Source organism: Chroicocephalus ridibundus, chromosome 1 (genome assembly GCF_963924245.1).
Source record: "Chroicocephalus ridibundus chromosome 1, bChrRid1.1, whole genome shotgun sequence".
NCBI lineage: Eukaryota > Metazoa > Chordata > Aves > Charadriiformes > Laridae > Chroicocephalus > Chroicocephalus ridibundus.
This window is the reverse complement of record NC_086284.1, coordinates 161,933,239-161,950,013: the sequence shown is the minus strand read 5'-3', so window position 1 is coordinate 161,950,013 and position 16,775 is coordinate 161,933,239. Positions and strand designations below refer to the sequence as shown.

At 40.8% G+C, this 16,775-nt stretch overlaps 1 protein-coding gene across 4 annotated transcripts in view; it reads left to right on the top strand.

The window, feature by feature from the left end:
• The window catches only part of LARGE1 (LARGE xylosyl- and glucuronyltransferase 1), a 291,365-nt gene that overhangs the window by 239,439 nt on the left and 35,151 nt on the right, over positions 1-16,775 (top strand). For all 4 annotated transcript variants that reach the window (XM_063321577.1, XM_063321581.1, XM_063321576.1 and 1 more), the window contains one exon: positions 9,175-9,330. In XM_063321577.1, coding sequence (XP_063177647.1) covers positions 9,175-9,330 — 156 coding nt within the window. The remainder of the gene's footprint in view (positions 1-9,174; positions 9,331-16,775) is intronic.

Here is a 16,775-nt window from a genome sequence, read left to right as displayed (position 1 = left end):
GTGCTGTGGTCATTTTGAAAGGCCAGACTCAAGTGCAGCATGCAGAGAGTTCAGAATTGAAGCTGATTGAGCTGCTACCAGGTGTAGAATAAAACTGGCTGTCAGTAGGTGCCATCAGAGCAGACTAGTGGCATCAGAACACAGTAAATATTAGGTAGTTTTGGGCTATTCATTTTAAAATTTGGTTAAGGTTTATATACATAATTTATGTTTTGAGAATGCTTTAGTAAATGAGGTTTAAGAAAAACAAAAAAAGAAAAAAAACAGAACCATGGAAGAGGTTGCAAAGTACCTCTGGAGGCCATCCAAACCCCACTCAAAGCAGGACCAACTTAGATCAGGTTGCTCATCGCCTTGTGCAGTTGAGTATCAAGTCTTCAGAGACTGAGATTCTGCAACCTCCCTGGTCGCCTGTTCCAGAGTTTGACCACCCTCATCGTGCAATAAGTTTCCTAAATCTAACCAGATTTTCCCTTGTAACAATTTGTAGAATAACAGGCAGGGGTGTTCAATATGAACACCAGGTACTGGATGAATATTGAAAATCAATCATCCTCAACCCACTGATTTCAAAAGCGGCACTTCCCAAGAGACAGATCTACTACGTGGGTTAACTCATGTGTCAAAGCTGGCCAGTATTGCTTGAATTTCATAAAGTATTCACAACTGACTATACAGGTGTGGTCCATAGAAGACAGCTTTGAAAATTAGATCAGTATACTGGTCGGTACACTGATCGCTAAATGTTTTATGATAGATGTTTGTAGGGCAGGATCAACGCAGGAATTTAAAAGCATCATGGCTTTATGCCTTATAACAAAGTGCTAGTAGAGATTTTAGTTCTGTGCTTATGTTGAGAATCATGTATGACAGCAATTGCAAGGCCTGAAACAAAAGAAGAGATGTAGTAGCAGGGAGAATGTTTTCCAAAAGATTAATTTTAGAAAAATACACCTCCTACCTGGGAGTTAGCACAGTATTTTTCTGTGAATTAGAGGCTGACATTAATTCATATAATCCGCTCAGACAGCCATATTGGATTCAGCACAAGGTTAAGACACATACATTTACATGAGAAAAAGATACTGAAGGGCATCTGAGGATCTAGGGATTGGTTCAATTGCCTAAACACAGTTTGAGTCACCCTAGATACTCTTAGATATCCGTATGGGACTGGCAGATACAACACAGACCTACAGGAGACGATACCCTTTCGGCAAGGCAGCTGCTGGGCAGACAGGGTAACCCTAAGGTGCTTTGAGTGTTGCTACACATCTGTATTTAGGCAACTGAAGTGCTCCCCATGAGTGGTTTTGGACACTGGTTAAGCTCACCTGAGAGATTAGTCTGACGACTAATCAGGCAAATCACTCTTTAGGCTGCAATGACTGTATTGACTAATCCCCGTCAGGTGTGGGACATCTAGCTTATATGTAACACCTACAAGTAAGCATTTAATAGACATATCTTTAAAATAAATTGAATCCTTTCTTCATTGTCGATTAACAGATTTATGTTTACAACGGTAGCTTAGGCTTGGTTGTTCATTACTGTATATTGTATGACACTGTCACCTCCATTACAGCATAGGCAATGAAGTCTAAGATGCATAATATCCTCCACTGGCTTTCTGGTCTGAGGTATTTAACTCAAGAAGGGGTGCAGACACATAAGCAATTTCTTCAGCTGAACCGGACTTATTCACACTGCTAAAATTATCCCCTAAATACTGACTCAGGGCTGAAATTCTTTGCTTTGAAAGAGAAGCCAGAGTCTTATCTAGTGCACATAAGCCCCCTGGTTTCAATAAAGCTCTTCCCATATTCAGCAGTTAAAGAACGGGCCCTCAGGCAGCACTGTTTAAAATTCTTCATACAATTTTTTAAAAAAAGCACAAACCAATTAAAGTTGTGAATTTGCATTATGAAAATTAGCAAAATTCTAATTCTGAAAAGGAACTGGATGGTTTGATATGTGGTCCTCTCAAAAAAGCAACAAATGTCATTTGCCCAAGTTAGAAAATACACTCTTAAAATCACCAAAGTTAGTCAGTTCCGTGGCATTTAATATAAATGGTATGACACAACATATTTGGCACATCCCGTATTTCATGGTAAGATTGGAATAAGAAACGAAGTAAGAGAAACCTCCAGGGTAAGAGGGAGAGAAAGACAGATTGTGAAGTTTGTACTGGAGGATTAAGAAGGATAGTGTAGGAAAGAAGGAAATGCAGGGTAAAGCTGGCCCAGTCAAGTATTCCTCAGTCAAATCAGACTACATTCCTCATGTCAGGGTGAAAAGGCACTGATTTAATTCCATCTGGCCTCAAAGTCATGGGACTTGAAGATTTGTCATCTCTTACACACAACATTGTGTCAAATAAACTTACACCCCAGGTCTGACTGCTGTTCAGGTGTGAGTGTGTATGTATATATGTATATATACACACACTTCTTCACTGCTTTGTTCACATTCATGCAAACATAGAATGACTGGCATACTTTTTGCAGGCCTGTGGAGCACTTGAATGTTTCATATTGGCTGAAGAGGATTCTAATCACGTTTTTCTCTTCATTAAGTTGCATCTCTATCCATTTTATTGGATTTTTTTTTTTGTACTGTCTTATGTTAGAGAAGGTCAGATGTTTGACTACTGCTGAACTCTACTTTCTTGCTGCAGCTGAGCAGCATATACAAATTTGGAAGGACTTGCATATGAGGATCTTTCAGAAAAGGCATAAGAAGAACAGAAATATTTATAACCAAGTTCTGCATTGTTAGTGACCACTAATTTCGTATCCCTTGAAAGCGACATCAAAATAGGACTACTTTATTATTTTTATTTATTGAAATGCTTACTTAACCTCCTGTGTCATACTATGTGGTGCTAGAGACCACGCTGTACACAGCTAGACTGAAGTCTGTGGGCTTTGTTCTGCTGTCCATGGCATATGGAACCAAAACTTATGCAAACAATTACACTTACAGAAATCCTCCTTTTCCCACCCTGAGGGCACCTGCTTTAAGGATGCTTTGCATCAGTCAAGAATGTCTTGCAATGAACAATTTTAATAGAAAACAAGAGTGGGCTAAGAGGAAGCAGATGCCCTTTAATTCTTTTTGCCAAGTGAGCCAACTGCAGTCTCTAAAGGCCAGAGGTGTTTATTTTTGCGTGGCATTTGTTACACCTTGGAGATCCATTTGGGAGTTGTTATTGAAGACTGGCCAAAAGATGTGGAAGTGCTAATAGTCATTCTGTGCAGGCATCCACTGTCCATCTTGCTTATCTCACGTGGTCCCCAGTAGCCTGCGATGTCCGTGGACAAGAATGTGTGCTGTAGGACCATGCCTTGCTGAGCTTTGAAGCCTGGGGGGATCTGCTTGGAACCGAGGTTCATTTATGCGTTACTTTTGCTGGGTTGGACCCTGTGTTTGCTTTTCTTTTTGGTTAATAGTTTGTTCCTGTCTGTAAGGAAATCTCAATTACTATGATTTGGCACAAACCAAATGGCAAGAAAATCCTATGAAAGAAGGTAATGAATTGTGATGCCTCTGACAATGAATCGTGACCTCACTGAATGAGTCAGTCATGAAGAGAAGTCTGGTTGTCAAGGATACAGATCCTATTTACACACAGCGAATCTGGTAATTCACAATTATAAAAATCTGATGCTGGACTCCTTAATGGGAATGAATCAAATTATTAGAATTTCTCCCCTACCCCAAAATAGGAAAATGCTTTCAATCCTGTTGGTGGCTTTTCAAACTGGTTTTGAACACAGCTGATACTAAATTAGCAGGTAAATAAATAATTAACCTCATAAATTTCCCGTTCTGAAACTGTGTTATATGATTCACTGTGTCCTCCTTGGGAATGTCCTCCACACTAGAACATCTTTGTGAGATTGCTTACAGAAGTTTAAACAGCTTCTTGTCCGTAACCCAAATACATCATTTCAGATCTGCCTCGAACGTGACCTATTGCACCTCTTTCTATTCCAGTCCCTGAGCCACTCCATGCTGTCCAAGCACCTCAGCACTGATCTGCAGCAGCTCTGGCATTCTGCTGCCTTGCACCTTTTAATGCCAACCAGGGAAGAGCTACATTGAGAGGAGCAAAGGCTCAAGAGAGTTAAACATAGACCCCTCCCTTGAATGAACATCGCTGTCAGTAAGGTGCTTCCACTCTGCCAAAAAGGGAGCACTGTGGTATTACAGATGCGGTTTTAGGAGTGTTTTTTTAGTCAGGAGGCCTCTTGTTAAACAAGAGTTGAAGAAAGAGCTGCAAATCCTTTTGAGGAAAAACTGAGAACCTTGGTGAAAAATAGAAGACAGGGACGGTCTCTCAGCTTACTGCCTTACAGCACAGACAGTAAGCTGGCGGGTAAAGTAACCCCTGGGACTATGGGCATCAGATCAGGCAGGGCAAACATCTGAATCCCACATCCAAAAGCAGTGCCTGGACCTCTGGGTTGCTAGCGACTCCAAAGTGAGCGTCTTCCACTTAGGTAGTTCAGAAATACCACTCTGAAACCTCCCTGATGACATTTTTGTGAAGTAGTTGATCCTTTCTGAGGAAATTGGTTCTTTTATTAAACCAGTCATTTCTGATGAAACATAGTTTAAAAATAAAGTTTCCAGACATCTTTAATCGAGGCATAAGTTACATATGTGGTGTGTGTTTGCAGTGTGACTTGGGGCATATTTAAACTTTTCAATAACCAGTGCCTGAAAAAATGCCTATTGAGATAGCATTAAAGTGGCATATATAGATGGCTTTACTATGCGGATTTGCTGAACATTTAACTCCTGTTGATTTCAGTGAGAACTGTCTGATTGCCTAAACAAGGAGTCTAGTTTTTAAGCAGAAAAGCTCCCCATTTACAAAACACCACTTTTACTTATTTATCTAAATTGTGAAGTGCTCGTGGGCTTAATTAAGAATATCTGTTCAATGCTTTGCGGAATTAAACCTCTTTAGTCTTAAATCTGGTCTTATTTTATTCTTTTTACCCCTTCAGCCCGGAAAGCAGGTATGTAGGTATACAGGATACACTGTATTGTCTGATTTCGTAAGGACTAAAGCAGAGTGGCAAATCATCAAGATATGTCTTTAGGTAGAAAATTGAAGGGATTATGGCTAAGGAAGCATTTGGCCAATTACTTCTTCTGGAGAGAGAAGATGCTTCAGCAAAAAAATGAATAAAGGCACCTATAGAAATAAACTAATCATTCAGTGGATTGAACATCAGATACGAAATATTTCACCTCCCCCGAGAGAACAATGCAGCTGGAAACCTAAGAAGGTTTGCTGGGGTTTTGGGTTTTGGTGTATTTCCATGCAGATTACTGACCTTAGAGCCCTTTCCTACACACCACCAGCTTATAACATCCTCTGTTACCTTCCATCTTCCGTATCACCAGTCTGTGAGGCTCCAACCATGTCATCATTTGAGTGCTTTGGGTCAGAACCTGGTGAATAAATGGGAACTATCGGCGCATTTAACCTGTTTCACTAGGTCACAAGTGTATGGAAGTATTCCAGTAGGCTGGCTGAGCGTAATCAGTGAGTGGTAACGGTTGCTGATTAACTAGGAAGGTATTAACAGAAACGTAGATAGTGCCAAGTTGCTTAATGACAACTAACCAAGTGTTAAATAGATGTGAAATTTTAAGTTCTGATCTTTCACTTCTTAAATTGCTAAATGAAGATTAAGGAGCGTATTTTTCTAAGTTCTCAGGAGGCCTTGATCAAGAGTGGGAAGGGTCTGTGGGACAGCCTGAAGGCTATCACTGCTGCTCAGGTGTCCACGCAGATAACGGCACTGGAATTTTTATATGCTCTAGCTGCAGTTTCCTCCGTATGCCAACAGAGCTTTGAAATAGCTTAGAAACTAGGAGGGAAAATAGAAGAAGAAATAAACACAGAATTATGGTGTTACTCAGTCTTGGAAAGGGGATGTTGTGGTAATGAGGTTTTTACTTTCTAGATTTGCTTTCTCTTTTTAATGTTGAGATAACACTTGCTCAGTCTGCAAATAAAGTGGATTCTGAGTTCGACATATTTTTTTCTTCGGATTTCCCTGTAGTCTCTTTCCAACTCATTATTTTTTTCTCCAATCAATTCACTGTTGCCCACAATAAAGTTTCTAACGTAACGGCCATAGCTTTACCTGTGCAGCCATTGTCTTCATCGTGTACCTCACTGAAGCCTGTGACAGCCTATGCAAGGATGCCTTGGCCTCTACAACTTCTGCTGTGACTGATGGTGCAATAGACCAAATCAGGCAGCTACAGTCAGAACTGAAGGTGAATTTGGGGGCTGACAGCAAAAAAAGAATATGGTCTTCGGATGTAGTGTTGTATGTCAATGGTTAAGAGTCTTGCTCCTTTTTGAAACATGTTCTTTTTTGTGCTTTCATATATCACATAATATTTATCCAATCATGGTACATTTGAAAAGCAGCCTGCTTTTTTGCTAGACCTGTTTTGTACTTTTCCTACCTCAGGTCATCCAGATGGTTGCATAGTTCCTTGATGTTCTTTAGCTGCATTGGCATGTGCTGTCTTTCTTGATTAAAAAGTCAGCTTTTCTGGACAGTCATCAGCTCCATTCAGCTTTCTTCAGTTCACTCCGGGCTCCCCTGACATCTGTTCACATGCAGCATCCTGACACGTTTCAACTCTGATCAGATCTGAACCACCAGCTAGGCCCTTGACACTTACCAGCTTTTACACACACACCAGATTTTGAAGCATGGGCAGCAAAGAGCCCCTACGCTGACAGCTGCAGCGGCCTGGCTTTGACATCATCCCCCACACAACCGGGTAGAAGCATCAACACCAGTACTTGGCTGTGAAGTGACACAGCGTATGCTGGTGGGAAATTCCTGCAGCACCGGGGAGCCTGTCCCGTAACACTTATTACGTTTGTCATCGTTAGCCATTTCTGTGCTCATGGTCCCCAGGGTCAGAGTGCTCAGCAGGGGGATAGGGTGCTCGTGAAGGCATCCAAAAGGAAGCTCACATGAAGTGTAGGAGTAGTAAGGAGAACACACAGATTTTTCTTAGCAAGTATTTTTTTGACCTATTTGCCAGCTTCTCAGTTCTCTTTGATCCAGTCTTAAGTAAGTGCAAGTTACCAGCAGACAGTTTCCATTCTGTGCCTGCTAGTAAAAATACGTAGTAGTACCCTGTAAAACCCTTAAGCAGCCCTTTAGGTTCCTTCAGCCCTATGCTTCTGTTACGTGTGCCTGTTTCCCTAAGGTAGGATTCAATCGTTGAGATTTTTTTGCATTCATTTAATGCCTTTTGCTGCAGTTAAATGCAATGGATGAAATATGTCAAGTTCTTTTCAAAGAAAGGAGATTTTGAAGATCTGTTTTTCAATGGAGGAAATCTGTCATCTTAAGTTTATGTCCTTACCTACCTAAAGCTCCTTTTGCTTCTGCGGTGTTCGGTATTTTCAGCACACATTGCAGCAACATGTTATTGCACGGTTAAGCTACGCTTCCAAACACATGGACAAATGTAAAACCAACAAAGAATGTAGCATTACCTGGGAAAACCGTCTACACCAATTATTTTTGTCCAAATAACTTCCTGGATTTATATAGTGTGTAGATGCAACATGTTCTTGATTTAAAGTGTTCCTATAACTGGAAAAAGTGATTTGCCAATTTCTGAAATAATCTTTTTTCCCTACAGTTGCTCTTCTGTAACCTCATGTATGGTTTTCTGACATCCTAGTAGCCTCAGCAGTGAAATCCCAGGGAGGGATAAAGCTTTCCCTATCAGGAGATATTTTCATTGGTGTTTGGGTATGTAGAAGAGACTGCCATAGCTTTTATGGCAGTATAAATACTCAGTGGAGAGACTATGTTGTTTGCTGAAGTTAGTACAGGAAGAATTCAGGCTACGTCCTGCTCTTTCCCCTTCCAGTCCACTCATTCAGCATCAGTGAGCGTGATTTCAGAGGGCTCCCTGTTCCTGCAGAGTTGTGTTGCTGACACCAAGGGAACTACGTTCATCTGCTCTGGGCTGCTTCTGTTGTACGTGCTGCGCTTCAACTCCGTGCGTTCCCTCCCACAAATGCAATGCTGAGAGCAAAGCTTACCCTGCAACCGGCTCGGCAGCTGGCGTTGTAGCTCTGTGACTGTGTGTGAGTGACACGGTGCCTTCACGCAATTAACTTAATGGATTCAGAGAACCTCCAGAACTCCTAGCTTGGAAATATTCCCAAGGGAGACTTTTTTTTTAATCTCTTTAGAAGCCACAGCAATAAAACTGAATACAAAGCATTTGGTGGTGGTTGTTTTTTTTCCTTATGCCTAAAATATAGTCTCTATAAAATGAAATCATTCCTGCAAGCCACTTTTGGCTCCCTCTTAGTTTTGTCTTAGGGCCCCATTCTTGTTCACACTGGCAGCAGTGCAACGTTACCTTGATGTAAATGAGAAACAGGCCCTTTATGTCAGCATTAGAGTTAAATCTAGGCCAGTGTGAGAGTCATCTCCCATCAGCAGAGGCTAAATACCTGCTAGAAATTGGAATTCAAAGGTTGAAGCATTGTACTGCATCACTGTGTCATGTAACTTAACTGAGATCAGTCTTGTTTGAAAGAAGAGATGGCAAAAAGGAAGTCACATTAAATTCAGTCCTTTTTGAAGGGTGTAAATGGGTATAGGAATTAATTTTAAGCTTTTTCTTCTCAATACCTAAGCAGCGAAGAGTCTGTCTGGCCTGAAACAGTAAATCAATTTCATTAACTGAAACAGTCATGTGGAAATCTGAGATTAATGTTTAATACCTACATCCCTGTTTCCCTTGTCCTGCCACTTTCTTCGGCAGAGTCCATAACGTATCAGGTCTGGGATTAGAGTTGTGGCAGCATTTATGAGGTGCTGCATCACAAACTAGAGCAGCACGCCAACTCAAATGTGCAGGTTATCCTATGGAGGAGTTTCAAAGCGCATCACCTGCCGAGTATGCAGTTACTTGTGAAAGACATGGCGAAGCCTTCCTGACAGAAGGAAGTCTGTGTAGTTTTGGGGTCGTGGGGTTTTTTTTGTTTGTTTTTAAGAGGGCAGCGAACTGAACACACATAAAACCAGGAAATGAAGCAAATCTGTATTCTAACAGCAGGATGTGTTTTCTCTTTTTTTTCCTTCTGAGGTGATTCACTGGAACTCACCAAAGAAGCTGCGAGTGAAAAACAAGCACGTGGAGTTTTTCCGCAACCTCTACCTGACATTCCTGGAATATGATGGGAATTTGCTGAGACGGGAACTCTTTGGCTGCCCCAGCGAGGCAGATGTTAACAGTGAAAATGTAAGTGGGGTATCTAGGGCTGAAGATTAAAGGGTGTTTCATACAAGGCACAGGCTACATGAAGACTTGGATAGTTGATGGTGCGGGCAGCGCGGTGCAGAGGGACCCAGGAGAATTGAGGTCAGTGCTCAGATTCCAAGAACGACGCTGTGCAAATCATTTAATCTCTCTGTGCCTCAGTTCCTTGCCTGTAAAACTGTCGTATTAATCCTGCCTTTCCCCTGGTTTTTGTGGCTTTTTTTGGGCTGCCTTGCCTTTTAAAAATCCTCAATAAGGGTGAGATCACAAACTGAAAATGAGGCTCTTAATTCTATTAGGCATATTTGCAAATCTCACCCTTAGACCTAAAACTTTCTAGGGGAAGGGCTTGTTTTGGGCTGTGTGTTTGTTCAGCATACAGCGATGACAATTTTGGCTACTAGATAACTAATGTACAAGAGTGCCAGATTTAAGTCTATGAGTTTTTGCCATGTTGCAAACTATTGAATGAGTTAATACTTCAAGGTACACATGGGCTGTGAGACTGTGCAGGTTTTTTTCTGCACTGCCCCTATCCAAACACAGCAACATTTATGTGTATCTGCATACAATTTGCAATCAGAACCTTTCAGACGAAGCAAATCCTTTGAAAATGGCTGAAATCAAGGATGTTTGCATACAGCTGTTCTTATGTGTGTGTGTGTGTACCTTAGTACATATAGTTCCAATGTAAAAAACTGTAACTGAAAAGTTTATACACAGATGTATATGAACTCCTTGTGTATAATATGGTCTCTGGAGATTTCTGGACCAACTATCAATTTTGGTTACGTCATCTGAAAGGAAATAAAAGGAACCTGTAACATTTTATGTTATCTTCAAGAAAAAAGAAATCTAAAATACACAACATTCTCTCTATAAAAATCAATAAAGCAAAGCCAGTATCATGTACACATTAGCAGTTAAGAGGTAATTGGCAATCAATAGCATCATTGAGGCTTGTAGTGTTTCCATTTAGTCTGCAGATAAAATGACCACAGGAGATGCCATTCCCAATTTTTTAACTATAGCACTCAGAAATTGGATAGATGTATTTTAGCCCAAGGCATGGCTTCCCAGGTATTTATTTGACCATTTCACTGCCTTCTAAAAGGAGTGGGGAACAATGAGAAACTGGAGATAAGCATTAACTGGGAGAGACTGAAGCAGGAGAGAGAGAGAAAGTGAATGCACAGTGAGAGCAAAAGCACATGGAGAAAGAAAATCCTCTTCAAGAGTGAGAGACTTTTAGACTATCAAGTGAACTGAATGTGATAAAAGACATCGTGATAAAAGAGTCTGACAGTCAGAGACATCAAGATACAGTACAGGGAGTATAGGATTGGAAGAGAAAAGGGGAGTGGAACATTAAAAAAAAAAGGTAACAGAAGAAAACACACCTTCGTCACGCTTTAAGAATGCAGGTTAAAATCATTCGGAATTCACAATATGGTGTGTAGGTTCGAAGAGCATGAATGCAGCCACAGACTTGTTGCTGTATTTTCCAGAGCTCTATAAATCCTTAATAAACAGATTTATTGCAGACGACAAGTTGCTGGGGAGCAGCGCACAGTGAATGCAAGTTCTTGCTGACAAAAATGGCAGGCCTGAAAGTTTAAAATGGCTCATTTTACTGAACTTGTTTCTAGTTGACAGACACTGGAAATGACTAACTGTTCAAGCCTGTTTCTTATTCAAGACAAGTAGAACGCAATATGGTATATGGTATGCCTTGTGTCTGAAAAAGAAATGTAACTCATTCTTCCATTTATAAATACATTTAAAAAAAGAGATACTGGAAAAGAATGATCTAGACATACAAAAATACATCAGTCCTAATTTGCGAAGAGACACCAAAAAGTTAACAGCCTTCTATCAGAACAATCAGATATAGAAGAAAATCTAACTTCGGATACCTTAAAAGTAGTCACTTAGGAGAAGACATTGTTTTTTATTAGTTACCCTTGATGTAAGCTCCACTCTAAACTTGACTATATCCTTTTTATTGTAGAATACAAACAGCAAATTTCAGCCTTAAAGTTATGAGACCCTAAGAACAGGATTATCACGAAAACCACTCTTTCTCTCCCTCTCTGTCTGCTGTAGTACATACAATGTCACAGGTGTCTTATTAAAACACAGTACATTCCCATGATCTATTGCAGGATAATCCTCAGAAGCGGAGCATCTTGTAAGGTGAGCAGGGAGCCGCTGTTTGTCATTCCTCCCAGTACAAGAACTAAGGGACATGAAGTGGAAATAGCAAGTAACAGGTTCAAAACAAAGATAGACATTTCAACCACAATGTAATGAAGCTTTGAGCAGGAGGTAATGTTGCTAAAAATATACATATGCTCAAAAAGTGACTCTTCATGGAAAGAAAATCAATCAGGAGCTGTTAAGCTTTGGTGCAGAAAGTCCTTGAACCACAAGTTCAGGGCTAGATGAGCATTCTGAGAAAGCATTGCTGTATGCTCGCCTGGCTTTTACACTCTTCTCTAGGCAGCCGCCTCACAGCTGGAGACAGGAGGCTAGCCGGACCTTTCGTCTGACAAGATGCGGCCATACATTTCCATTAGGATTCCTAAGCACATATGTTACATAAAAGGCTATAATTTCTGCAAAGTCGAGTATGTATAACGTAGGAATTGCCGTTTGATTGTCTTAATAGCTATTATTTTTCCTTTCTTCTCTGAATTGAGATGAGCAGCCCCAAAACACGATTGGGCTTTGTTAATGCTAGGTATTGTATAGGCGTAAGAGGTGCTTCTTCAGCTGCCTGTGCTTCTCTGCACTGTGGACCAGCAGACAAAATGTTAGAATAGCTCTGCTGGTTTTATAAGCGGAGAGAATTACTTAAGCACTGAATGCGCTGAGCCCTGTTGTGGAAGAAGCAGTGGCTTAGCATGAGTCTGTCACTCACAGTCTGCCTGTGTCAGAATCTACCCGTAAGGTCTTGTTCCGATATGCCAGCCATTGCTTGACTACAGTTTAATATTTGTAATGATGTTTTATTTAGAATGCAACCTGTAATTGAGGAATCTCATTTGTAATGCAACTATCTGTAAACGGTGAAAAGGAAGTACGGCAGTGGGTACCGTTGGGCTGGTTCTGTTACCCTGAGGGACCTTTAGACTTCTCATCAGTACTGAGATGGCCTTAAAATGAACGTAAATTGTGTATCTTCCCTTTCTAAGGACTCTGTACAGTGCCAGAGAGATGTAAAGGGGCATTAGTTTAAAAGGCCATCAGACCTCATATTGATATCTCTCACTCTTCCTCTGTGTATGTGTGTGCATGCATGTATGCTTAAATATATATGTCTATATGCAGGTGCAAGGATTAGTACTTTTCCTTCTTTAATATTCGCTAAGGAAGTATAATACCACAGGCTGAATTTTAGGGGTCTAATGGGAGTCTTTGGATCTTATACTGCGTAGCCCTGATTTAGTCAGTAGTTGATCTTCAGCTGCACCAAACAGCACTGTTACTAGGTTCCAAAACGTTACAAATGGGAACGAACAGAACAGACAGGGCTCTGAAACTGAAATACTGGAGGCAAAGAAATACAGACTGTGGTAATTTTTCTATTTATGTAAAAATGCTTATATGTATGTCTACGTGTACATACTTTTTTGGTCCTTTTCTTGAAATATTCAAGCTGAAAGACCCTGTGTGTTGCAGGGATGGGCTGTGGGCAGGGGTCTGCCACATGCTCCTTGCCATGGAGCAGTACTGTAAACCCCCTTCATTCAATATGTACTAAAATGGGATTACACAGAGCAGACTCTTCTCTGCGAGTTGGTGTTACAGTCGCCCCTTTGCATTTTTTTGCAGATTCTGGATGCGAAATTCAAAGTATGAATGAAATCCTCCTGTAAACAGAGTCATTCACACAAGTGGCCTTTGGAGCACATCCTAAGTCGCTCCATCCTACTTACTCTGTGCTATTCCCCCTTTCTCACACCTTCTTTCTTATTTTGATGCCATGCAGAAGACTTTAGGGAAACCCGCAAAGGTGAAGCTCACAATAATCTCAAATTTGAACGTTTCCTATTGGCTTTTAATGCTTACGTCCAGCGTTTCATTCTAAGGGATCTACTGTAAAGCCTGAAATATTTCGACAGGATCTTCTGTGTACCAGTCGATCTCTACAGTTATGCTATGAGATAGATTTTCTAAGCCTGATTTTAGCACACAGGCACACACTCAACCTTTCAGCATTCTCATAAAACTTCTTTCCTGCAGACAGCTTCTCACCAGCTACTTCTGCCAAAGCATTAAATCTGAAGGTTGAATGGGATGTCCCCTGTTAGCGAAGCCTGTGTCCTCATCCAAAGCCCAGAACAAGATCAGTGGGAAGTTTATCACTGATTTCACTCAGTTTAAGAAAAGAACAGTAGCTTCCCATTAGAGGAGACTTTCAGAAAACACAGGAAAAAATTATCTGCAGATTTTTGTTTTCAGGTTTTTAAATCAACAATACAAAGAAACTGCGTAAGAAAAATCTATTTCTCCATGAAAACACTTGCTTAGGTGTATACCTACTTACTAAATGTGTTTTTACTTATTTACTTTTTTTGTGCAAAACCAGTGATTCCTAATACTAGCAAATGGTTGTGCATGCCATCTTGTAATATCCACCAGAAGAGGAGGAGATTCTAGCAATGTACCATATAGTATAAACTCTACTAACAAATTTAGCAATGCAAAGGAAGCTTCCGAGTCAGTGTCAGGGCACTGAACTTTCAGTCAGACTAGTGCTGTGAGTACCCTTTGCTCCTGCAGAATTTCAGAATACTGCATCATTTGTAGCACTGGGATTTAAAGTTACTATTTTGTCATGACACAGTCTTTCTCTACTAATAACAGATGGTATATGGCAGTTTTAAGGTGAAATCCTGACTTCCCCAGCTGTGTTGTTTCTATTATTATAACTGTTATTGTTATTAAATGCTGAGCTGGTAGCTCATCCTGTTAGTTGCCTGAAAGTTGCCATTATACCACTTTCAGCTGCTTATAATATTGCTAGATGGGGGATCATGTGAACTGGGATTTTTTTTTGTAGTGCTGATGTGCCTCTTTTTTGATTTTCTCTCATATTTTAAAGTGAAACATGGGGAAAAGCTTGGGGGGGTTGCCCACACCACAAGTTCTGATGACCTCTTCATGGAAATACTCCAAACCTCAGAGAAGGAGCTGACTGTTGGGCCAGGAACATGTCTTTTGCCAACCTGGTGAAAACTTAGGGAAGTTATAATGCTGAAAAATCATGGTTTACACGTTGTCAGCGGTATTTTCTTTGACTTTAAGGAGGCTCAGATCTCTGGACACTCTTTCTTAGGAGTATGCATGGAGTATGTTTGGAGCAGGAAGAGGAAGGGACCGATGGGTGCCTGTAGGTATAAGGAGTTGGCAGACTATTTGAACAGGCACCATGAGGCTAGAAAGAGGGCTGGGACTGACTTAGACCACGGAACTTGCCACACAAGAAGGAACAGGGCTAGGAGCAATCTGGGGAAAGGACCAAGGAGACCAACCTGTCAATGCACTGTGCTGCAAGGGTGGTCTGGAAACAGCTCAGCCAAGAAGGTTTGGCAGGGACCTGGGGAAAGGAGGTGCAGAGGACTACCAAGACCTGACATCTGCAGCTGAGATCACGGGAGTTGTACTTCATATATACAGAACTGTCTAAGATGTTATGCATGCCTAAAAATTGGGTTCTTAATTGTGTTATTTGTGGTCAAGATAAGCTGTTACTTTCACTTAGCAAGAGTATTAGCTACTTTTTACATGCTGCAGCAAAATTCCTCTCACTAGGTAGGCTTGCTCAGGCACTATCCTCTTTGTCCTTACCACAGCTTTGTTTCACAGAAGGCTTAATTTGACCCATAGCAAATGTACAAAATGTTATGGTGTGGGAGGAATAAAGGTTTAATTGACGTGGGATTACTCTGGCTTTTATTACTAGTCATTGGAGAAGCCAGAAGTACTTTATGTAGGTCATCCCAAACAAGACTGAGTGAATGCTTTTTCCTTCCTACATCATCATCTGCTTTGTTTATGCCCTGCTAAAGGCAACAGTTAATTCACAGACTTTGAAAGTGCTAAATGTTGCAATCCAAATTGCCTACTGGTGGGAACTGGGACAGCCACACAGGAGGAAATGAAACTGCTTCAGTTTCTAACCAGATTATGGTTTCATCCTGGGCTAGTGTTCGTTTTCATCTCAGTGGCTAAGCTGAGTTGATTGTGTGCTGTGAATCTTAACTGTGCACACTTGGGAGGAGGAAAGATGATCTGAAAGTTAAATGTTTTCACCTAAGCTGCTCAGTACCTGTTGTGTTAGCATGATGCTGAGCGAGTGAGTGATTTAAGCCTAGTGTCATCTCAGTTCACCTTAAACACTTGATGAGACACAAACGCCTACGTTAGGGTTTTCATCCCCTTCCCCAAGATCTAAATAGCCTCTAGACACAAAACATTGTTGGTGGGTTTTTTTTAATATTGCTAATCCCTAAGAAAATACTTCTGATCCTGGATTTTGGATTGATCTCATCTGAGATGAAATCCTGTAGATTTTGGTGGGAAGTAAATTGTTTTTGTGACACAGCAGTTAAAAAAACACAAAGCCAATCACAAATTTGCTTACACTAGGAACAGCCTTAGAAAGGGAGATTTATGAGCAGACTAAGCAGTCCTCCGGTGAAAGGTACATGTTGTGTGCCATGTATCATATGGATCTGCCATATATCACATGGATAGAAAACGCCACCTCATCTCATACAAATGTATTAGTCAGACAAGTAGACCTGGTAAATCATGACGATTTATGGTAGAGTTGAATATCTTCTGGCCTGCCTGTGCCTCTCAGGACAGCCTAGCTTCAAAGATTGCTTTTCCTAAGATGAAGTCACAGCCACAGCTGGTTGCCCAGAGAAGTAATTTAGCATATATTTTTTTTGTATTTTTGTTTTGGCATTATGCATGCCATGGCTGCCATTTTTATTTCTGAAACAAGTAACATCATGATGCTAATGAAAGTACTTGTTGTTTCCCAGTACAGTATTTCCTAAGAGAACATTACCAGACACAGTCTGAAAAGAATACATTTTTCAGCTGTCAGAGTGTTTGCTAGAGGTGACATTTCCCACATGCTCAGTGGCAAGTAGCCTTAGCATTGAAAATCTTGTAGAAACAGTGAATCTTATGCTAAGCAGGTACTCACTTACGAGAATACATGCTGTCACTCTAAGGTTGAGAAGTCTGTGCTATGTCAGGCGTATTGTTGTAAGTATAATGGAGGGATCCATAGTGGGGATGCCATCTTTTTATCAAATCCAGCTGATATTAAGGTCCTCATTTTGATGGGGCACTGTATTTAAGGAAGCATCTGTTTGCATAGGCATGTCAGCATTGCTATTATA